This window comes from Frieseomelitta varia, unplaced genomic scaffold (assembly GCF_011392965.1).
Source record: "Frieseomelitta varia isolate USP_RPSP 00005682 unplaced genomic scaffold, Fvar_1.2 scaffold_372, whole genome shotgun sequence".
Lineage (NCBI taxonomy): Eukaryota > Metazoa > Arthropoda > Insecta > Hymenoptera > Apidae > Frieseomelitta > Frieseomelitta varia.
This window is the reverse complement of record NW_025110115.1, coordinates 773,301-797,387: the sequence shown is the minus strand read 5'-3', so window position 1 is coordinate 797,387 and position 24,087 is coordinate 773,301. Positions and strand designations below refer to the sequence as shown.

General features: G+C 33.3%; 1 protein-coding gene across 1 annotated transcript; it reads left to right on the top strand.

The window, feature by feature from the left end:
- Positions 1 to 3,495: 3,495 nt before the first annotated feature.
- Positions 3,496 to 23,154, top strand: LOC122531087 (RYamide receptor-like). Its single transcript, XM_043658674.1, has 3 exons — positions 3,496 to 3,762; positions 14,242 to 14,458; positions 22,384 to 23,154. Exons 1-3 carry the CDS (start codon positions 3,510 to 3,512, stop codon positions 23,045 to 23,047), a joined length of 1,134 nt encoding a protein of 377 aa, XP_043514609.1. The 5' UTR covers positions 3,496 to 3,509; the 3' UTR covers positions 23,048 to 23,154.
- Positions 23,155 to 24,087: the final 933 nt, after the last annotated feature.

The window sequence follows — 24,087 nt, the reverse complement described above, 5'->3', positions numbered from 1 at the left end:
ACTACACACAAGGTTATTGGCGACAACTGACATAGCGAAATCAATTAACCTAAGCGGGCGCTTAATCACGTGAGATGAAAAAACGGAGGTAAAGAACTCCTCCTCTCTTTTGCAATTGGAAATTTAACCACGACTAAAAGGAAGAAAGTAGCGATTAAAATAGACTAGAGAAAATCTATCGCTGAGTTTAGAATTTATTGTTTATTGTTTACAGCTCACAGCTTAATGTGCTAAGGAAATTTACGACTAGTAGCTGAAGTTACATTTATGGCAGCTTAAGGTAGTCCAAGTATCAGCCGGAAGTTATCCTTAAGCCGCAAGGCAAGAGGATTACGTATAATAAATAATTTAACTAGAACCAGGACGAGGATTTTTATGCATCTCTATGTAAAGTAAAACAAAATTACAGTGAAAAAGGCAAAATTTAAAGGTGAAAAAAAAAAAACAAAACAACGCACGCAACGTGCAAACAAGAAGCAAGAAACAAAATATCCAGAGAGCTGTACTAATTATGAGAACAATTTTGGTAGGAGAAACAATTTTCTATTTTAAAAATTAATTACGCAAGGTTATCAGCGACAATTAACACAGCGAAAACCGCGTGAAATCAACAACAAAGAAAAAAAAAAAAAAAGAAAAGAAAGAAAGGAGCGAGCAATCGTGTCCGATCTAAAGGCGCGATCGCGGAAACACGTGGCCGCTACTAGGTCTGGCGCAGAATTTCATTCGGGTGAATTTACATCGCAAGGAGGGAAACGCTAATTGCTTCCTTTGGACTCGCCTCGGCGAACGCGAGCCGATTTGAAATCGTCGGAGAGCTAGGATTGAAGCTGTTTGCCCTGGGACCTGGCCAATTTTCGGCCAAGATGAATGGGATCGCGTTGTAAATGGCCCTTTGACCCGGGTCCGCGCGTTCACGTTCGTTTGAAATTTTCAGCGAGAGCTCGTCCCATTTTGCTCGCCCGGCACCCGGCAGCGTTTTCTACGAATCGGATGTAACAGATAAAGTGAAACAAGGAATAATGGGAGCGAGGAACAATGTCCTTTTTACCGCTCGCCCAGCCGTGCACGTATAAGGAGAGAGCAATGGAGGATGAAAGGGCACGCTTTCCTCCATTGTCTCGCTAATTTTTATGTGCTTGCCCTTTGATCCTTGTTCTCCTGTTCTCCTATTTTCAACATTACTTTATTTCCCTTTTTATTTTTACAATTAGAAATTTAGTCGCTAGAGGCTACGGATTTTTGTAAAATTTGAAGGTAAAGAGATCCACATAACGTAACGGAAGTATATCCAAATACTGTATTAATTATATAGATGGAAGAAATTTCCGATTTAGGTTCCATTTCTATGAAGATGAAGTGATGTACACAACGCGAAATATAGCCAAATACTGAATTAATTATGTAGATGGAAGAAATTTCCGATTTAGGTTCCATTTCTATAATATTTTGATTTTTTTTTAAATTAGAAATTTAATTTCATATTAATCGTTATAGACTTGGATTTTTATGAATTTCTGTGACAAATTTGAAGATGGAGAGATGTACACAATGCGAAATATATCCAAATACTGTAGATGGAAGAAATTTTAGACTTAGGTTCCATTTCTATAATAATTTCCGCATATATTTTGATTTTTTTTAAAATTAGAAATTTAATTTCATATTAATCGCAATAGACTAGGATTTTTATGAATTTCTGTGACAAATTTGAAGGTGAAGAGATGTACACAACGCGAAATATAGCCAAATACTGCATTAATTATATAGATGGAAGAAATTTCCGATTTAGGTTCCATTTCTATAATATTTTGATTTTTTTTAAAATTAGAAATTTAATTTCATATTAATCGTTATAGACTTGAATTTTTATGCATTTCTGTGAAAAATTTGAAGGTGAAGAGATGCACACAACGCTAAGTATATCCAAATACTGTAGATGGAAGAAATTTTAGATTTAGGTTCCATTTCTATAATAATTTCCGGGTATATTTTGATTTTTTTTTAAATTAGAAATTTAATTTCATACTAATCGCAATAGACTAGGATTTTTATGAATTTCTGTGACAAATTTGAAGGTGAAGAGATGTACACAATGCAAAATATAGCCAAATACTGCATTAATTATGTAGATGAAAGAAATTTTCGATTTAGGTTCCATTTTTATAATAATTTCCGCTTATATTTTGATTTTCTTTTTAAATTAGAAATTTAATTTCATATTAATCGCCATAGACTAGGAATTTTTTAATTTTTGTGAATAGTTTGAAGGTGAAGAGATGACGTAACGTAACGTGGAGAAATATATAAAATATCCAAAGAGCTGCGTTAATTGTGATAATACGTAGAAGAAATAATTTTCCATTTAGATTTCTTCAATAAAATGTCCGTGAAAGTGTAAAAGTGCATAAAAATTAATTACACATTACAAGGTTATTAGCGACAACTATTGGTTTGTGGAATGTACAGTCAGTTAGAAAGTTTTTCACATACTCGACGGAAAAATCGTTGAACGACAAATATTCAAGAAATTCTAATGTTTCGTCGTTTAACGCCAATATTCAAAATTCAATAAAATGGTCGTATAGTAGGTTTTAAAAAGAACATTTCAATTTTTAAGATCGTGATGGAAGAAAATCAGTGATTTTATACTTTTCGAGAAACTTGTAAACTTTGATGTTGTGAAAACATGTTTGAAAAAGGCGCACTGAGGATTGTCAGAATAGAAGCTTCATGTTAAAGTGATTTGTCGCAAAATTGCAACAATTTGTCATCGAATAGTTGAATAATTTTACGAAGTACTTATAACGAAGTTAAATGTTCCTCTTCAGAATTATTTATGTTGTTTCTTGTCTTTTAGCTATTAGTATTACAATTATTAGCATCATCACCAGATATACATACCATTCACCGTAATTGAAATTCAAATTATCATTCGCCGTCAATTACAATTCCAGTTATTTGTTTGAAATTATGACGAGCGAAGATCGTGCAGGAAGAACAACGATAAATTACACGTACCGGTGAAAATTTTACTCCCTTCTGCAAACATTTCGCCAAGAGAGAAAAAAAAAAAAATTATTATCCCCGTGCAAATACACGCGACGTGAACAAGATCAAATTTCCCGCGCGGTCGTCGTTCCGTCGGCTCGTAAAAGAAAAAAAAAAAAAACAAAAAGAAAAAAAAACAAGAGAGAAAACACAAAGTACCTTTTAATCCATTCGAAACATCTGTGCAACGTAGCGCGAATGCCGTAGAATTTTTGACTAGACCGAAGTCGCTCGTTCCTCCCCTTTTCTGCTATCCCGCTCTTTAATTAAAAAGTACGAGCCGTACGATTTCGAGTTTTACTGCTCGCCGGCGCCGGTTTTTCCTGCTTTGCGCGATGCTCTTCCGGTAGTCACGTGTAAAGACACCTCGCGTGTTTGACACGCGTAAAATCACCGCCCAGGTTTTTCCCTGCCACGGTATTTTTGCTAAATGGTCGGGTTTCTTCTTCAGTTTCAGGATGAACACGACGACAAGCTACGCAGGTGCAACGAGCACTTTGGCCGGGATTATGGGGCTCGAGTCGGAAATGAGAATGGATAAGGCGGGGAATTTGTTGGACAGTGACCTTGATATCTCGCCGGTCACCCTGTCGTCAGCGTGGTCCAGAATGGCGAGGCTACTTTTGTTGGCGTCGATGGCTGTCGGCGGCAGCGTCGGTAACATTTTCATGATCTCGGCGGTGGTCGTCGAGGATCAGCTTAAGAAACGAGGTACCGTTACCATTTCGCTTCAGTGGGTTCGTAATTTTAAGGTCGATTTGCCACATTTTTTTCTTCTTCTTCTTCTTCTTCTTCTTCTTCTTCTTCTTCTTTCGTCGCAACGACAAATTAATCTCTTGCGCTGGAATAACGTGTCACGTACCTCGAGAATTTTTTTGTCCCAAATGGCAACATTTCTTCAGTTTTAAATATATTTAAATGTAACCCAGGCAAAGCAAATGATAAGTTTATTGCTCCTTAATCATTTCTATTCCATTTCAGTGATAACCATGAGTGATAACATGAGTTCAAAAGAAAAAGCAAACGACGAATAAATAAAATTGTACGTGGCTCGGTCACTCGTTATGGTCCGCGTGCCAGTTGCCAGCGCAAGGGGTCATGTGAATTTATGGTAACGTAGTTACTATTTTATCTCAGTGATTCAATAATTTGAAGATCGATTCAACGCAGAGTTATCACCATATTTTTATCGCGTAGTCACCATTTTATTTCAGTGATTCGCAGTTTGAAACTTTATTCGTCACAGAATTACTAGTTTATTTTCATTGTCAATAAATTAAATAAATTTCGGAACCGATATAATGAATGAAGATATACGAGATATACGAAGTTACCATTTCATTTGAATGGTTCGTAATTTGAAGCTCGATTCGCCATAGGATGACCATTCTTCTTTTATTGTAAGTAATTGAAGAGATATAGTCACCATTTCATTTGAATGGTTCGTAATTTGAAGATCGATTTGTCACGAGATTACCATTTTTCTTTTATTGTGAGTAAATTTTCAATTTTTGAAAACGCTGTAGTGGATGAAGAAACGAGATATAGTCACCATTTCGTTTTAATCGTTCGTAATTTGAAGATCGATTTATCACAGGATGACTATCTTTTTTTTTTTTTTTTCATTGTAAGTAAAGTAATTGAATTTTTAGAAACGATATATTGAACGAATTTGTACAAATGTAGGCATACGTTTGTGAAGAGAAAGAAAAACTTCTCGTTGCAATAGGATGAAAGTATTATAAATTATAATAAAATGCACGTATATACGCCGTAATTGCATTAACATATCGGTTTAATCTCGTTCGATTATCCTTGTACGATTATTTAATTACTTTTGTCGCGAAACTAAAATAATAATTAACTACAGCGTTCGTGTAAGCATTCCTATCCGTATTTACGTATTGAATTATTTCTGTGGTATGAATCAGATTGTATTAGTTCCTACATTATTACAGTTATTATAGTTAATTTTAGTTTATTTCTCAATAAGACGAAGGTACATCACAACTGTCTCAATAACGAATATCGACATCAACCCCTCGACCCTTAAAAAACAATTACGACGAAGAAACAACACTACGACCTTTAGAAAAGATTAAAAAAAAAAAAGAAAGAAAGAAAAAAGAAAGAGGAAATTACGTAAGAATAACGAGAAAGGATCGCCACTTTTGACGTAACAGATATTTGTCCGTTGACTGCGAGAGTGGCACGTCCCACGTAAATATAGAGGAGGCCGTACGACAAAGAAAATCGATCTTACGGAAGACAGTCATTCAACGCTCTTTTGTGAAATCGTTCCTTTTTATCTGTCTCGTTGCGGAAAGATCCTTTTGCTTGCTGCCGTGTGTAAAAGGACAAAAGCCTGCCGCGCATGGATATGACGACGGGAAGGATAATAGTAAGGAAGGAAATGCCCTTTGAGTCCCCCTCACCCACTTTTACCCTCTTTGCCCGATGGCCGAGCCACCCGTTGGTCTCCACTCTTTTCATATTTATTGAACAGATACAGAACAACCATTACAGATATTGCGACTTCCTTTAAAATTCCTCACTGTTTTCGAAGGATCCCGCTGCTATCAACTATGAATGGGGAAATATTGTACGTACGTACGTACATACGTTGCGCACGAAAATATTTATTTGTACGTTCAAATGTCCGTCTACCATGTTGTGTGTCGTGCGATAAGAAAACAGTTAGGACACAAAGGAACAAAGAAGCAACGAAGAACTGACAATCTTTAATTGTTGATTTATAATTAATAAATTATCGATTACTACAAGATTACGAATTTATTTAATAATTTTTATATAAAATTATTTTGTTAAAATAAAATATTTATTTTATAAGATATTATTAATAATAAATTTAATTAATTTTTAATATTAAAATATATATTTCACTTTTCTCCCTTTTATAATTTAATATTAAATTTTCATATATTTATTATATGTATTTATATTATATATATAAATAATTTAAATTTTATTTAATAATTTCTATATAAACTAGTTCTCTTAATTGTCCAAAATAATGTCGTTTTTTTCTTTTTTTTTTTTTTGCAATAGAAGAAGATAAATTTTGGCCATTGAACGATTTTGATTAGTATTTCAAAATTTCTCGATCTTTCGAATCATTCTACCTCATTTTCGATGGAATGAAGAATCATTTAAATGCCATTTGTTTAGATATAAATTAATATAGAATATTTAATTATATATATTTATTTAATAACATTTAATATTTAATGTTATTTAATAATAATAATATTATTATATATTTTTTATATATAATATTATTTAATAATAATATTTTATAAATATTAATTTTTAAAGCACTCCAATTATCTCGTTAGTTGTTTTTTCACCCTCGTTAGAAACAAAATGGTCGAGACTGTGATACAACAACTGTTGAGAAGCAGCTCGTTCGTAACATTTATACACGGCTTATAAATTTTAACACGTCTGCTGTATTTTAAACGATGCAACAATAAAAAAAAAAAAAAAAAGAAAAGAGGCGCATAAAATGCGTTCGATATAATATGCTTCGATACGGAAACAATACGGTTCACTGGGCGTTTCACTTAGTAAGCCGCCAGTATATCCGGCTGAATATTGATCTCCGGTCGGGCTCTAAACGCAACATTAAACGCAACGATTCGAATCGAAATTATTGGGACGCTTAATCTCGAACCACGTTCGACTCCGAAAATAAAAGAAAAAAAAACTGCAAACGAAAAGTTTTTACGACACGATAAACGCAATCTCGATCCGTGAATAGTTCGACGCTTAAAACGAGTCACACTGCTCCCGAATTGTTATTAGATATCGCTGCATAAATTCTGTTTGCCCCTTCGTTCGTACAAAGTAACTGCGTTTTTTTTTTGTTTTTTTTTTTTTTTTGAAAAGGCCAATTTTTCGTGAGAAACAGAAGCTTTATTGGATAATATTATCTTTATTACGAAATATGTATTGTCCATTTTGTTCGATTAGGTTCTGCCATTTTTTCAGACAAATTTACGATTCCACGTTCAAAAGAGTTCTCCTTTTCGACGAAATTTAAAGTGAAATTTAGCAAACCAATTCTAACACTGTCGTCTGTAGTTTGAAACACATTAGATAATATTTATACACACCGGATGATATTTTAATATGATAATATTTAATACTAATGATAAATAATATTTATACACATAGGATAATATTTTAAGCACGCAACAGTAGTTTTTCTCTTTTTACCACAGCAAATATTTATATTTAAATAATATTAATATTTAGATAATATTTAATACTAATAATAGATAATATTTATACACATCGGATAATATTTTAAGCATGCAACAGTAGTTTTTCTCTTTTTACCACAGCAAATATTTATATTCATGTAATATTAATATTTAGATAATATTTAATACTAATAATAGATAATATTTATACACATCCGATAATATATTAAGCATGCAATAGTACTATAGTAAATATTTATATTTAGATGATATTAATATTTAGATAATTTAATACTAATAATAGATAATATTTATACACATCGGATAATATTTTAAGCATGCAATATTTTGTGACGAAAATGTGAATATTCCTTTTTGATTTGTTTCCATTTTGAAATAAATGTCGAGCAAACAATTGTTAACGAAATCATGTGTTTTTTTTTAAGCTTGAACAATTAGATATCGGATTAATTTCGATGAATTTGCGGTTTACAATGAAGTTGGTTAAATTTTAAGATGTGCATGTATGTCCATCTCTGTTAGAAAAAGAAAACGCAATCACCTTTTGGCCAACCTACAATACATTATACAAATTGACACAAATCATACTTTTGGGACTAAATTTTATTATTAGATTGAACTATCTGATCTTCGGACAAGAGAAAGAAATTTAGTCAGAGAAAGACCTTTGTAATGAAACATTTATAACAGAACTATTTATAATGAAAAAGAGATTCAACTGACTTGTCAATGATTTAGATGAAAAAAATCATGAATGAACGTGAATGAAAAATATAACCCAACTATCTAAACAACTTTGATGGGATAACAAGTCCCTTTTTAAATTACAAATTCTCAATGTGACGATAAATTTGTAGAAGATTAATTCTGAGAGGCAATTTAATTTCTGGAGCAACGAAATATTTTTCTCTCTGCGCGAAATCGGCACAGAGAGAGAGAGAAAGAGAGAGAGAGAGAGAGAGAGCGAAAGAAAGAGAGAAAGAAGATAGCAGAGGAAAATCATCATTCTCGAAATTTCCTCACGTAAATTGCTACTTTCGCCAACGAGTTCTAAAAATTTCTTTCCTTTACGACTGCCGGTCTACGTTCAACTTTTGTTCCTCTGTTTGCCACTGGGAAAGACCAACCCCCTCAAACTCTCAGGAATGAGAAACACTTCCTCGGGAAGATTTCCACCGGTACTTCGTTCCCTGTGAATCCTGATACGAACGTAAATAATTCGAAGTTCCGTGCAGCCAGAACGATTCAGCAGGAAAATTTCGTTTCGTCTCGTTTCGTTTCCACCGTTACCCCGGCAATAAACTTTCTCTTGCATAATTCTTCACCCCTTTCTACCAACATCCATCGCTAAGGGAGGGGGGGAGTAACGCGATCATCGGCCTGCCTTCGGACTACGAGCAGATCTTCGATCGTCCATGAGAATTTTCGTGATCCTGCGCCTCTGAGATTTCTAATAAAGGATGTCCATCGTAGGTGCGTGCGATGTGTCTTTGAGACAATTAGAAATTGAATAAAATTTGAGATTCTGCGAGATTCGTGACAATACTTTTCTCTACTTTTTTTTTAACGGAAGTGTATTCGGGAGTTTTCTCGAGTAAATCAGTTTTCTGAATCATTAGTTATTATTGGTATATTTATTAGTTGTTAGTTATTATTAGTATATATATCTATAAAAACGAGTTTATTATATATATAATAATAAATTATTATATAATTATATAAAAGTTATAATAAAATTATAATTTTATAATATAAAAATTATAATAAAATTATAATTTTATAATAAATTATTATATAATTATATAAAAATTATAATAAAATTATAATTATTAATAATATAATTTATTAATAATATAATGTGATTATAAATATTATAATAATATTATATATATAATAATAAATTATTATATAATTATATAAAAATTATAATAAAATTATAATTTTATAAAAATTATATATATAATAATAATATATTATTATATAATTATATAAAAATTAAATTATTATCAATTATATAATTTATTAATAATATAATACAATATTATTATAAATATTATAATAATATTATATATATAATAAGTTTATATTTATTATATATACGTACATAAACGAATTTATTTGTTTTTATTAAAATTAAATGATCAACAACTATGTAATGTACGCGTGAATATGCTACGTAGAAATTATTTTGTTTAAAATTAGAAAACCAAAAGTTACATACTACGTATGTAGAAGTCTTTAGAAGTATTTTGATGAAGTATAACGAAGCAAATTTTATATATTTATATATTTATATATTTGTATATTTATATATTTATATATTTATAACAGTGTATTTTTAAATACTCGACGTTTAAGAAAATGTATAAATAGAAGCTTTATGTATTCTTCGTTGTATCGTTAACTTTTTCTTGTATCTTGCACTTTAATTTCTTTGTTACAAATATATTATCCTTTTTCATAGGTGGTTCTAGTGTCAAGAGACGCTATATTTACCTTTGTCACATGAAGCGTCGTGTATATCGATGTAGTAGACGAAGAAGAGAAATCCGAATTTCTCCTTGAAAATCGTACTTTACGTCGGCTACTTTTAGTACCCAATCTCGCATACGTCAGCGCGACGCGACGTTATTTGAATTGATCGATATCTCTCGCAAACGTAATTTCGCTGAACACAAACCTGTCTGTTCTAACTAAAAGGAATGGTCCTCATAAGATGGGCATCAAGAGAGAAATGTAAATGATCGACATGTAAACTATCAGATTTAATATTCTATTCGTTTAAATTCTATTAATACAATCGTGACGATCATGACTGATTGTCACTAGGCCGCGAATTTTTATTTCTGCAAATTCACCAATGAAAAAAAAAAAAAAAAGAATGAAAATGGAGATTTTTGACGAACACTGTACTTTTGATATTTTACATATATGTATATTACATAATAGTAGTAAATTCTATATATTTTTGCATGTTCGTTTTTTTTTTTTTTTATCTATTTGTTACATACGCGCTGTTAATGAAATTTAAAAAATTTTTTATCACGTATAACATACAGTGACTGCCATTAACGTTCTATTAAACACTAAATATTTAAACACTGTGACAATTTTGTAAAATAAAAGTTTGAAGCCTTCGTTGCCAAAATTGATCGATTCATTTTATTCCAGCAATAAGATGAAGAAGTGAAGACACTTATCTTCTCGAAAATGCTACAGATTGTCATAGCAATGTGTAGAAATATTGGAAAATTTGTCTAGCGATTGAATCCACGATGAATGTGAAGACCAAAGTCTTTTCGTTACAATGAAACTTGATCTCCCCCCAAAATTTTGAGTATCAGACGAAAGTTTTGCGATTTCTCATCATCTGACAATGAGCCTAATGTTCAAAATAGCGAAAAAAGAATCACACATCAAATTTTCGACTTGATTGTCATTAAGGAAAGGTTTTAATCTTCAAATCCATTGTAGAGTCGGTCGTGAAAACAATTTTTCAATATTCTTACTCTGACAATTTGTAGCATTTTTGCAATTAACAGTATCCTCACTTTGCCTTCATCTGGTAACGTTGGGTAAAAGCATCTTAGAATAAAATGAACAATGCTTCTTGAAAGTAGAAACTTACGAGCTCAGGTTTATTGTTATACAATTTATTATTTTTTCTTTTGTGCAAAATTATAATACTTTGAATATTAATTGTTGCTGTAATTTATAATATTAATTTTAATATTATAGATTACAGTAATATTAATATTAATATTATAGATTACAATAATATTAATATTAATATTACAGATTACAGTAACAATTAACATTTAAAATATTATAATTTTAGTAAAATAATATTAATTGTTACTGTAATCTATAATATTAATATTAATTATAACATTAATATTAATATTATAGATTACAGCAACAATTAATATTTAAAATATTATAATTTTAGTTAAGTAATATTAATTGTTACTGTAATCTATAATATTAATATTAATATTATAGATTACAGTAATATTAGTATTAATATTATAGATTACAATAATATTAATATTAATATTATAGATTACAGTAATATTAATATTATTTTACTATTAATATTATTAATTATAATATTAATATTAATTATATAACATTAATATTAATATTATAGATGACAGCAACAACTAATATTTAAAATATTATAATTTTAGTAAAGTAATATTAATTGTTACTGTAATCTATAATATTAATATTAATATTATAGATTACAGTAGTATTAATATTAATATTATAGATTACGGTAAGAATTAACATTTAAAATATTATAATTTTAATAAAGTAGTATTAATTGTTACTGTAATCTATAATATTAATATTAATTATAATGTTAATATTAATTATAGATCACAGTAACAATTAATATTTAAAATATTATAATTTTAGTAAAGTGCTACATTAATTGTTATTGTAATTTTTTACTGATTTATTTTCCCATTTTGAGACAGCGCAGTCCCTTTTGTGGCAACCTGTTCGTACTTTCTCGAATCGATTGCACCTTATCAGAGAAGAAAGGAGAACGTACGTCGAGAAGTCTAATCGTAACACGAAGGCCAACAGTCGTGAATAATTAAATCGCGGAAAATCGAGGAACGCGCGTTATTTAAAAAATGACCGTCAAATTACTTTGCTCGAGCTGAAATTACACGCCGTTGAACGGCGGAGAAACTGAAGTAGGCTCGGCTAAAGGTCGCGATTTATTTTACGATCGTTTTCGTTTGTCAGGCTTACGTACAAATTTACGATGTATCGCGTATGAAAAGGTTACATGCCGGCGAGTATTGTCAATAAACTGGCACTCAAACGCGCGTGACACGAAAATCATTAACGTCGAAATTTGTTTGCAAATTGCCCGGTACGGCGCAACCGGTGTGAGAATTTTACAGCACGGTGTGAAGTGACACTCGTAGAAAATGAATGTTTCGCGATTGAATAAAAATTCACGGCGCGGGAAATTTAACTTTGTGAAATTTATATCTTTGGATGCAAACAGTGCTGGCAATACAATCTTTGGATATAAGCAATATATGCTGGCAATATATCAACTGTCAAAGGAAGATGTGTGTATGTGTGTGTAGACAGTCTAAATCGCAAAAATTTGATGTCATAAAAATGAACTATACACTGTCGTGTAAAAATTGCGCTGCAACCAGCCGGATAAAGAGAATTAATTTACTTATTATTAAGTAATAACTAATTTTTATTCCTCATCATTTTTACGTTTTTTTTTTTTTTTTTTTTTTTTAAATTGCAGCTTCTTTCTCTGAATAAGTTAATAAATAAGTTTCTTCGATTGCAAAGTGTTCTATTATATACAGTAAGGAGCAAACATTGAATTGATAACAAAAATTTTTAAGAAAAATATTGTTTTACTGAAAACAAACTTCACCATCTGATTCTTTACAGTTCTAGGATACTGAAGCTATCGTTTAACTTTTCGAATATTAAGAAATAGTGCAGGCTTCCTCAAGGGATGACGAAGTAGTGAATAACACTCGTTTTCACTTTATTGTACTTTGTTTAAAAATAGGAGATATGTGTCATGAAAATTTTATTCATTGGCTCCAGTTTTATTCCTTACTGTAGCATTTAGAAGGCTAAATTTTCATATGTCCAGTATTTACATAGTTCGTGGATAGCAGTTTCGTCCACGGTAATAACCGAATCATTAATGCACGCGCTATTAATAGATATTGGATTAGCCAGGTTAATGAGAAGTTAGTTTAGGAATGGCAATTAGTTTGTCGATAAGGGTGTATAACTTCTAATTCGCTGAATGGATAGTTCACCGCCGTGTCCGATCCGACAAGATACATCGCTCGTTGCTTTGCAAAAAGTACCTCTTTCGTAAAATATTTCATTAAATTATCAGTCAGTGTATCAAAGATGTATTTTTCTATTAAATTTCAGTTGAAATGTACTTTCAACATTCCTGCGAACAACTAACTTTGATTTTCAATAGTGCAAAATAAATAAATTTGTCAATTTAAGAATCATATATTTAATATTAAATATATATTATTTATATATTATTAATTATTATTAAAAATTAAAAATTTTATTATATATTATTAAATATATAATAAAAATAATAATTTATTATGTATATATTAAACATATAATTAATATTATAATTATATAATTATATTAATTATATTTAAAATATATATTAAATATTATTAAATATATATTATTTATATATATTAAATATATATTAAATAAATTTCAATGCGGGATCACGGAACAATTGTTCTCAAGTTGGCAAGCCTCGACTAAAATTAACTAAATTTATCAGCAATCCTCGACAAATCAGAACCACCTTACTGCACACCGTGCAACAAACCTCCTAACAGCCAAACATTTCTTATACAAATGCAGAAAATTTGAGCAAGTCAGACTAAGTTGCAACATAAAACCAGAAACAGCCCTCACTTGTAAGGAGCCACACATATAGAAAACACTATAGCATTCCTGAAGAGCACCAGCCTCTTCTACAAAATTTAAAACAACCGATCCGTACGTCGCTAATGGCCGAGACGTCGATGCGACATTAAATAAAAAAAAACAAAACAACAACGAAACTGACAACGAGAAAGAATGAAAAGAGAGTCGAGCCTCTAAACGCGACATTAATCACGTCTTACATGGGATCAACAGGTGTCACGCCATTCACAGAAACGGAGACACGCGCCACGACACTACAAACATGAATATTCAATAAGATTCGATCGTTTCGTCAATGTAAATTATCGCGGCGCAATGACGATTAAATTCGGTATTATTATTGATTGAACTCGCCGCCTGTTTCAACGCACGAACGATCGCCGGCCATCAGTTATCCTTGAGAGTTATTAGTTTGTCTGGCTGTTCGTTTCCAAGTAACTAACTCGATGATCTCTTGTTACAGGGAACGCGTTTCTGGTGAACGTCGCTCTGGCGGATCTGTTGGTAACAGGCCTGGTAATACCGGTGTCGGTGATCGTGATCCTGGCAGGACACGAAGAGTCATTGAGCACGTGCCGATTCGAATGCACTTTGGAGGCACTTTGCTTCCTCGTTACGGTGTTGACGCTGGCCACCATAGCTGCGGAGAATTATACTCGCTTGTGCCTGCCACCGGAAAGGTAAGAATCGGAACTCGCGCCGCGCCCGATCAACAGGTCATATTGTCGTCGATGTCGGTTTTTTTTAATTCTAACCCATTGGCATTGTCGATTCTCCGAGACTTTCGAGAAATTTTCTCGCGTTATTTTTCGTGAATCGGAGGGAAGTTAACCTTAGTTTGTCGCCGATTCTTGCGTAAATTTGTACGTTTGTAAATTTAAATAATGTTTAGAAAAATATGACGATAAACAATTAATTTGTTTTTTTAGTAATCATTGTGTAGTAAATCAATATTGCATTTTTGGTGTTTTGTACATATTCTCGAGAAATTTTCTCGCGTTATTTTTCGTGAATCGGAGGGAAGTTAACCTCAGTTTGTCGCCGATTTTCGCGCAAATTTGTACGTTTGTAAATTTAAATAATGTTTAGAAAAATATGACGATAAACAATTAATTTGTTTTTTTAGTAATCATTGTGTAGTAAATCAATATTGCATTTTTGGTGTTTTGTACATATTCTCGAGAAATTTTCTCGCGTTATTTTTCGTGAATCGGGGGGAAGTTAACCTCAGTTTGTCGCCGATTTTCGCGCAAATTTGTACGTTTGTAAATTTAAATAATGTTTAGAAAAATATGACGATAAACAATTAATTTGTTTTTTTAGTAATCATTGTGTAGTAAATCAATATTGCATTTTTGGTGTTTTGTACATATTCTCGAGAAATTTTCTCGCGTTATTTTTCGTGAATCGGGGGGAAGTTAACCTTAGTTTGTCGCCGATTTTTGCGCAAATTTATATGTTTGTAAATCTAAATAATGTTTAGAAAAATATGACGATAGACAATTAATTTGTTTTTTAGTAATCAATATTGCATTTTTGGTGTTTTGTATATATTTTCGCATATTTCTTGTGTTCTGTGCGCTTTTGCACCACCAAAATTGTTCGCAAGTGCGTGAAAATCCGCCAATCGTGATATCGTAGATTCATCGATTTCTTGAAATTTCATTGATGTAATTTAAGTGGAAGATATAACGACGAAAGAGTATTAACCGAATTTTTGAAATTTTCTTTCGCAGAGAGATCAAAAAAGTATATATAATAAATATATATAAATAATACAAATATAAATTGATTGAAAAGAATTGGAAAATTACGATTAAGAAAATATTTAGTTTTGAAAGATAATTCACTGAAACCAACTTGATGTTACCAACGAATCAAATTTTTCTGCATCGAATATTATATAATTACAAGTACCAAACACATTATATAATTACAAACATCAAGTTTGTATTTTATTTATATTATATTATCAAAATTAACTGCCGATGAAAGAGAATTTTGGGTCTAATTTTTTGGTGACACTATTTCTGAAAATTAAAGAATTCGAAGTATTTATGATGTCGTGATTAATCAATGGATCGAGAAGGAATTGAATTCTTGAGATATTAGAATCAAATTATTATGGAATTAATGTCACAAGGAGATAAAAATATAATTGGCATGCCAATGGGTTAATGATAATTATAATGACGCTGATACATGTGTTCTAAAAATGAAGCATCTGCAAACGAAATTTTTAATACACGTTTAATAGATGAGAAAAAGGAAGAAGAGAAGAGTGAAACAATGATGTTCGATCCACCAAAGAATGAAAATTCCTAATATTTCTACACAAATTTTTTCTATATTTTGTATATTTTAATACACGAAAAGAAGAAGGAAAAAGGGAACAGTATCAATTTTTCAAACGCTTGAACCTTAAACTTCAATCCGTAACATTTCCAAAGAAATTTTTTCTATATTTTTTCGAAGCGACTCGTAACTCGGAGAGACTCGGAAGCTTCGTATGCATGAAGATAGAAGTAAAAACCCTAGAACTCCTAAGATGGGGGCGTCTCGAACCCACAATTCAGATAACATTAAATCTTAAAAGTATTGTAAAAATTTAAGTATCGTAAAAATTGTTCAAAAAGTTATTAACTATTGTATAATTATCGTTGATGATTACTACTAGATTCCTCTATTACATATGAGAAACACCATGCACAAAGAAGTATTCGACGATACAGAGACAAACGAAAGATGAATCCTTTTACAAGAATCAATTAAAAATCAGTTAGAAAAGAGATCAGTTCAAATGCAATGGTTTTACCAAAAAATAGCGTACGTGCAATGGAAATTTTAACAACAAAAGTACTAAGAACACGAATAGAAAAGAAACATTTTTCAACAAAAAAAAAAAGAGAAATGAATCATAAATGTGTAACAAAAGCAAAAGAATTGGATACAATACTTTACCCAAACCTAAGCAAACTTGTTTTAAAACTCATGTATTGCATGAAACACTGCAAATATATTCAGATTTAGTATCCTGTAAGTATACCAATTAACGATACAATTCTAAAGCATGCATTATAATATATATAATTATACAATTTATATATTTATATATTTATTTATATATATTTATATATAATTATATAATTTATAATAATACAATATAATTATCATATAATATATACTAAAAGGATATACTAAAATTAAGTGAAATTAATATCGAGAATTATAATATATATAATTATATAATTTATATATAATATATTTATATATTTATTTATATATATTTATATAATTTACATAAAATATATTCATATATTTATTTATATATATTTATATAATTTACATATAATATATTCATATATTTATTTATATATATTTATATATAATTATATAATTTATAATAATACAATATAATTATCATATAATAGACAGGATATACCAAAATAAAGTGAAATTAATATCGAGAATTATAATTTCTCTCTGGATAAATAAGTAAGAATGCATGGTTGGGTTTGAGGAGCCCCCCCCTCTTAGGAATTTACGTAACAGCTGGAGATTTAGGACTCCTACGGCTGAGATAATATACCTAGTCGAATAATTCTTTGATTACATGCACATAATAAAGAAAAAGAGGAACGTAAGGTAACGGTATGGTTGAAAGAGTAATTCTCTTTTCTTTTTTTTTCCTTCCTATAACCATATGCAAATGAAGAACGATTTTCAATTTTCGCTTCTCTCTTTGCTTCGTTTCGTTTTTTTTTTTTTTTTTTTTTTTTTACCGTTTTCACGTAATGTAATTTTGTACCCCGTTACGTACATTTTAGAAATGCCCTATAAAGTTCCATAGTCTGTAAAGAAAGCAGAAAAAGAAGAAGAAGAGGAGGAAGAGTATCGAGAGAGTAGTCATTGTTGTGCTCGGAATAAACCAATATAGATTCTGGAATTTTGATGATACAATTCTAATTAATCCTGAAAAACTGCAAGCCAACTCCCTTCGCTGTAATCGCATTGTAATCCGATTACTCGTTAACCCGATTAGTTCGTGATCCGAGCACAATCAGTTTAGGACATAACAAACGTCAGTTTGACCCGAGCCAGGAATTTATGCATACTGATCTTCCCTATTAGAACGTAATCTCGACAAGCGAAAGCAAGCCTCCACCATAGTCTAGAATCGTCAAGTTCCGTAGATATATATCTATATATTATATAGTTACATAGAATTATTATATAATTACATAGAATTAACAAGCTGAAAGAAAAAGTCTGTTGTCGAACGTGTTTTAACGAAGATTTCGATTCGAAACAATTTTGTTTGAGTTTTCCGTGAAATTTTCCAGTGTTGTTGATTTGTCAATCAACGATCGTCTACGCCTGTGTTTTTGAATTTTTACGTAACAATTCATGCGAATGTATAGACGAAGAGTAAGTTGCATGAAAGCATTTCTACCTTTTGTTGCACTTGGTACTTATTATTAGAAATTAGAATCTTTCACGTTTTTTCGAACTTCATTCGCATTATTTCGTCGCAATTAGCTGTAATGCAGCGAGTGACACAGCGAGAAGCACAAATAATTACCTAGAGCGGAAGTGATCTCGATCGTAATAACATCCACGAACTTTCAAATCGTGAATTTCCAAATTCGAATGGACATCGAATTTTATCGAATCCCTCCCCGGAACTTTTCGATAAAAGTAACATTGTACGTGACTGGAGTAAAAATAATTTTATAAATTGTACAATTTGGAGAAGCAAATTAGTAAATAATTGGAAATAATTAGAGAAGCACATGCGTACGTATATAACTGCATATAATTTCGAAGGCAAATCGGACAGATTTCGGAAATATTTCTTTCATGATTAAAAAAAGAGAAATGAATTCGACGTGTCAACGTTCGCGAAGTGAATTTAAATTACTTGTCAAGGTATCAAATATATTAGAATATTTATACGCCTGTGACTTTGAACAGAAAGAAATCTCGAGAATCCCAAATTTCTGGTACGTATCTTGCAAGTTTCTCAACACCAGTCACAAAGTGCGTACGTTCGATGACGCTTCGCATGATTTGAAAGCCCGCGGAGATGCGATTGCGACGAAATCGTCCACGCGCACTACCCTTCAAAGTCCAATTTTTACACTTTCATGATCCAAAAGTAGTCGCACAAAGCGCACTAAGTACATGAAGTAAGTTCGAAAGGGGGAAAGTAATTGAAAGGGATGAAAGATTGTTTAACGAAGGGCTGTTGTTCTTATACTAAAGAGGAATGCAGCAATAGCAATTGTTCCCGTGCATTCGCTTTTCATTTTGCTTCGCCAAACACTAACAGAGAGACAGACAATGAGAGAGAGAGAGAGAGAGAAAGAGAGAGAGAGAAAGAGAGTGAGTGAGAGGGCCGACCGTAATTTTGAGTACTATTGTTACCAACGACAGTACGACCGCAAGGGATTAAAGTGCTTTCCAAGTAAAGCTTAAACCTGCACGTATAGCCATGTCGTGGTTACTGATCTACGAACGATCCAGTTGCATGCACGACCGAGAATAGATGCACGATCTTTTCAGAGTTTAAAAAAGGAAAAAAAATATATATATATATATATATATATATATATATATATATATATATATTCCCTCGAATTCAAGAAAATCTTGAAAACAATTTTTTTTCTTCTCTTTTTTTAAAAATTTATACACGAGGATTTTGTCGAAATCGTCTGGTTGCCTCGTGTAATCACCCTGGAGAGAAAAATGCTCGACCTGTTCGTCGCTTGTTGTTAGCTTCGTACCATATCTTTTATGTCTTCGCGAAAAAGCAAACTTCCGTTTTTTTTTTTATTTTATTTTATTTTTTTTTTCGGTGAATGGAAATTTCTCGGATGAATCGCGAGCGCGGTCATCGTTGTGCGCGCTTCTATTTTAGAGAAGTCATCTTTCTTTTTCTTTTTCTTTCTTTTTTTTTCCTTTTTCGTTGTACGTTTGGGAGAGACGATAATACAATGTTTTCGAGCCGGCGCAGCGATAGATACACGTAGATTCTGCTTGATCAGGTTTTATGAAGATCTGCTTTTGAAAGATTTACGATATCTCTTTTGAGGCAGATAAATTATACTATCGTATACGGCGGGGAGAACAATGTTCGAGAAGTTATTCGTGCAGCACGCTCAGCAATTCATTCTTTCCCCTGTCGTCATCCATATTTAAAACTAATATCGTAATAGACCGTATATCTGGAACGTGGATGGAAAGGAGCGATAATTTCTTTCTTCTCCTTTTTTTTTTTTTTTTTTTTTTTTTACGCGCGTTTATTCACGAACGGTGCTCGACGAATTTATTTGCGACTATAACTCGACGAAAGGTATAGATCTCTTTTAGATGCACGCGCAGACATTATCGAGCACCGACGTTTCGTGCCGGTTTCGAAAGATGAAATTATATTTTAAACGAGGCTATTGTGCGTCGTGATTAAGTAATAATTACACGCTCTCGATAGTGTCTTTGAAAGTCTGGAATTAAACCGCGAAGCGCAGTGACTGTAATTACTATTTTAGTTGGTTCGTTAGCTTGTCAATACTGCTTGAATTCAGCTGGCTTCCATAATACTAGTGCATACACCTCTGAATGGGTTCGTAAATACGCCATTGTTCTCTCTCTGTCTGCTGATAATGCGGAATATCGACGAGCAGAAATTTCCCCCTATTGTTTATGCGATTTTTATCGAAAGTACGTAACGTCGGATTACGATCATTCTTCAAAAATATTTCACGAATGTGGAAAGTACGATGAGAAACATGACTATAAATAGGGAAGTATTTGAAAGATTGCAACAAGTAATCTAGTTATAAAATAGAAAAAAAAAAAAAAAAGTAAAGTTCCAACGAGAGCTTTCTAAGATTTTAAAAAACACAGATCGTTCTGTGTGAAGAATTCTGCACACGCCACAATTCGCCTTGCGAAATATCGGCAAATATTCTAGTTCTAAAATAGAAAAGAAACGAAAGTTCCAACGAGAAATTATTGCCGCAATTTCTCGAAACAAAGGGAGTTGTAGCTTTCTAATATCACGTCTGGACGAAAAAAATCCTGCACGCCACAAATTCTAGTTATAAAATAGAAAAGGTGATAATGCTCCAACGAGAAATTATTGCCGTAATTTCTCAAAACAACGAGAGCTGCGGCTTTCTGATATTCTGTCTGGAACGAAAAATTCTGCACGCCGCAAATTCCGTGGCAAAATGGCGGCGAGTATTCCATTATCGTGAACGAGCGGGATCGAGGCAAGCGAGAAACGGATTCAGTCACAGTGAAGTTACGCCCGGATAGGAAGCTATTTCCACTAATGCCACGGTCCAGATCTCTTTTGACACTTTGACTTTGATGTGGATCTGCCGTGCAGTCCCCCTTGCCAGTGTCACGATTGAGTTCCTAATTTCACATTCTACAGGACGTCCCCCTAGTTTAACTCCGTGAAATTCGTGACCTGACAGAGACAGAGACAGAGACAGAGAGAGAGACAGAGACAGAGACAGAGAGAGAGGAGAGCTCTGCAACCCGTACCTACTGCAATATGTGAGCAGACTCAAAGCACCTGCATTAGGTAACGACTTTATCCTCAGTCGATCTGTGAAATACTTGAGATTCCAAGGATACTTCGGTGTGTCTCGAGTCCCACCACAATATTCTCTGCGCTCCTGTCTCGAATTTGTCGTGCACTTGTACAATATGTACGATTCACCCTCGCTCTTGGTCGTTTTCTTTCTTCCATTAACAACCGAGCGACACGTAAATGCAAGAGATTGTGATCTCGAGGAACATCAACCCTCAAATACGATTTATTTTTATACGACAAGATTTTGTGTGTACGACAAGAATTGAACGAAAGAATTTAAACTTGTTATGTATGTCTAACGTTGTATATGTATGTATCAGAGTTTCTCAAATGTAACTAAATTTTAGCAAAATTAATTCAATACTAGTTTGGCACCAAAGAAGCTGCTTTCGAGTAGATTTTCTTTATCGTCGATATATCGTCAGCAAATGTTTCAATTCATTGTTCCTCTGTATAACCCAGGGTCGTGAAAATATTTGCTCGGCTGAAGGTGATGGCCAAGTGAAAATGTATACACATTTTATTACATTTACATATATCATATATACGTATGACGTTGTATATATGAGTAAAAATTTTACGAATTAAGATATTGATACTTTGACGTACTTTGTATTAGCAGTGTATGAAAACATAGAGTAGCTAATTTAACCTCTTACGCTGGAATGACGTGCCACGCACGTCGACAATATTTGGCCCAAAATTGCAATATATATTTCTCAGTTTGAAATACCTAGGCAAAACAAATAATAATAATAATAAATCTGTTACTTCTCAGTAATCTCCATCCAGCGGTATACTGATGAATTCAAAAAAAAAAAAAAAAACGGAGTTATTGCACTTTGTCTGGTCCGTGAACCAGTATTACTAGCGCAAGAGGTTAATCCTCCTCCATTCCTATCAAGGATATTCGCCGACGAAACGTCCATTTTCCCATCTTTTTTCACACCTTCTCTCGAGGATCACTCTTCATTTACACAGTTGTGGTTCTTGCAGGTACGCGGCGTTAACGCCAAGCCGTGTAACAGCGACGATCATCAGCGTGTGGCTGATATCGGTAATGACGGTGGTTCTGCAATCGTCGTTGGACGTCGGGCCGGACTTCTGCCGCCGTAGATTCAGCGGAATAGCCATGGAGCAAATAATCGGGGCGACGCTGCTAGTGGGTCTGCCAACTTTAACGACCACCTTCCTCTACGTGAAGTTGGTGATCCGCGTCCGGCACGCCACCAGGGGCTCCTACAAGCCGCCGGTCGCCTTCTCCTGGGACTACGAGCTGACCAAGGCGAACATGTACAGCTGCGTGATGTTCGTGATATTCTGGCTGCCGTTCGGCATCGCCGTCTGCTTGAACTCCTTCCGACCGATAAGCGCCCGCGTCCTCTACAACCTCGCCTGGTTCGCCCTCTCGAAATCCTGCTTCAACAATCTTCTCTACTGCGTGGCCGACCGGCATTTTCGCAGCGCGTACGTCAAGCTTTTCCACTACTGTTGCTGCAAGACCACGGTGAGTTTCTCGAGGAGGACCAGGGGCGGCGACGGTGGCCGAAACACCAGCGACGTGCGCCTCAGGGTGCACATTATCCATTCCTATGCCAGCCCCGGCTCCTGCCGGCCCCCCGTTGGCAGGCCCAACGGACGCGACGTTTACGAGCTCTAAATCCTCAAGTCCGGTACCGATAGAAACGATCGCCGTCCAGCTGAGAACTCCTCTCGGTTTCCGCTCTTCAATGGAAAATGCTTCCGCTTTGCGTTTCTCCTCTGGCATTGCGCGCGTGTTTTTCCTTTTTTTTTTTTCTCTCTTTTTTTCTTTTTTTTGGAGAGAGTTTTGAGAAACTCTCAGGTCGCGAGAGACGCTGGAGTATTACACAAGTGTTGTAAAGTCGTTTCGCGCGTTTTGTTGATTCCCTGAGCTTTGTTTTTTTCCCCTCACTTTTTCCATTTCGAATCACCAGGGTTCGTTGATCGAAAGTACGTTTCTGCCGTGTCAGCGTTAGAATTCGCATAGTGAATTATGCATGCGCGTACCCGCAATCATTATCGCGGCCGATGTTTCCGTTTCATCGGCAAATCGATAATCAAATGTTCAAACAGTGGAAATTCAGATAATGGAGGTTCTACTGTACAAATACTTGAAACAATGCTCCTCCGTCTCCTACCGTTCGTTCGAATATCGAATGCGTTATAAGTTTCTTCGTCGAACGATCCTCGATTCTCTCGTAATTGTTTCCATCCGTCTCGTTGTTTTAATTGTATAATTGCACTCGCGTCTGTATATTTATTTCTGTCGTAGGTGCACGATGCACACTGAACGCGACGTGATCTTTCTATAATCCAGTTCTCCCGAGATTTATCAATTCGTTCGAAATATTTATTTAAAGTGACCGGACACATAGACACCTGGTGAAATCATTTGAAATTGGGGGGGGGGAGGGGGGGACAAACGTTGCAATTTCGAAAGAATTGATCATCGTTGCGGCTTTTTAATATAATTCCACGCTCTCACCGAAACGAACCTGTTTTATCATCATTGACCGAAAATTTTAACGTCAAAGTAAACATGGCTGCTATCGTTATTCCGGCACTAACAGAGATCTTTGTACGGCTTAATTTTCTGATTTCTACGTACAGAGATTATTTCCCAACCGGACTTTCGTCGGTGTGTTCTACGAATGTAAACAAGAGGAACATGGATCGTTG

Bases quoted from the DNA above. Each gene is read 5' to 3' on its own strand.
- LOC122531087 (XM_043658674.1), top strand. From the start codon at position 3,510: ATGAACACGACGACAAGCTACGCAGGTGCAACGAGCACTTTGGCCGGG. The intron at 3,763-14,241 runs GTACCGTTACCA...CTCTTGTTACAG, and splicing joins GGATCAGCTTAAGAAACGAG to GGAACGCGTTTCTGGTGAAC. The intron at 14,459-22,383 runs GTAAGAATCGGA...TGGTTCTTGCAG, and splicing joins TTGTGCCTGCCACCGGAAAG to GTACGCGGCGTTAACGCCAA.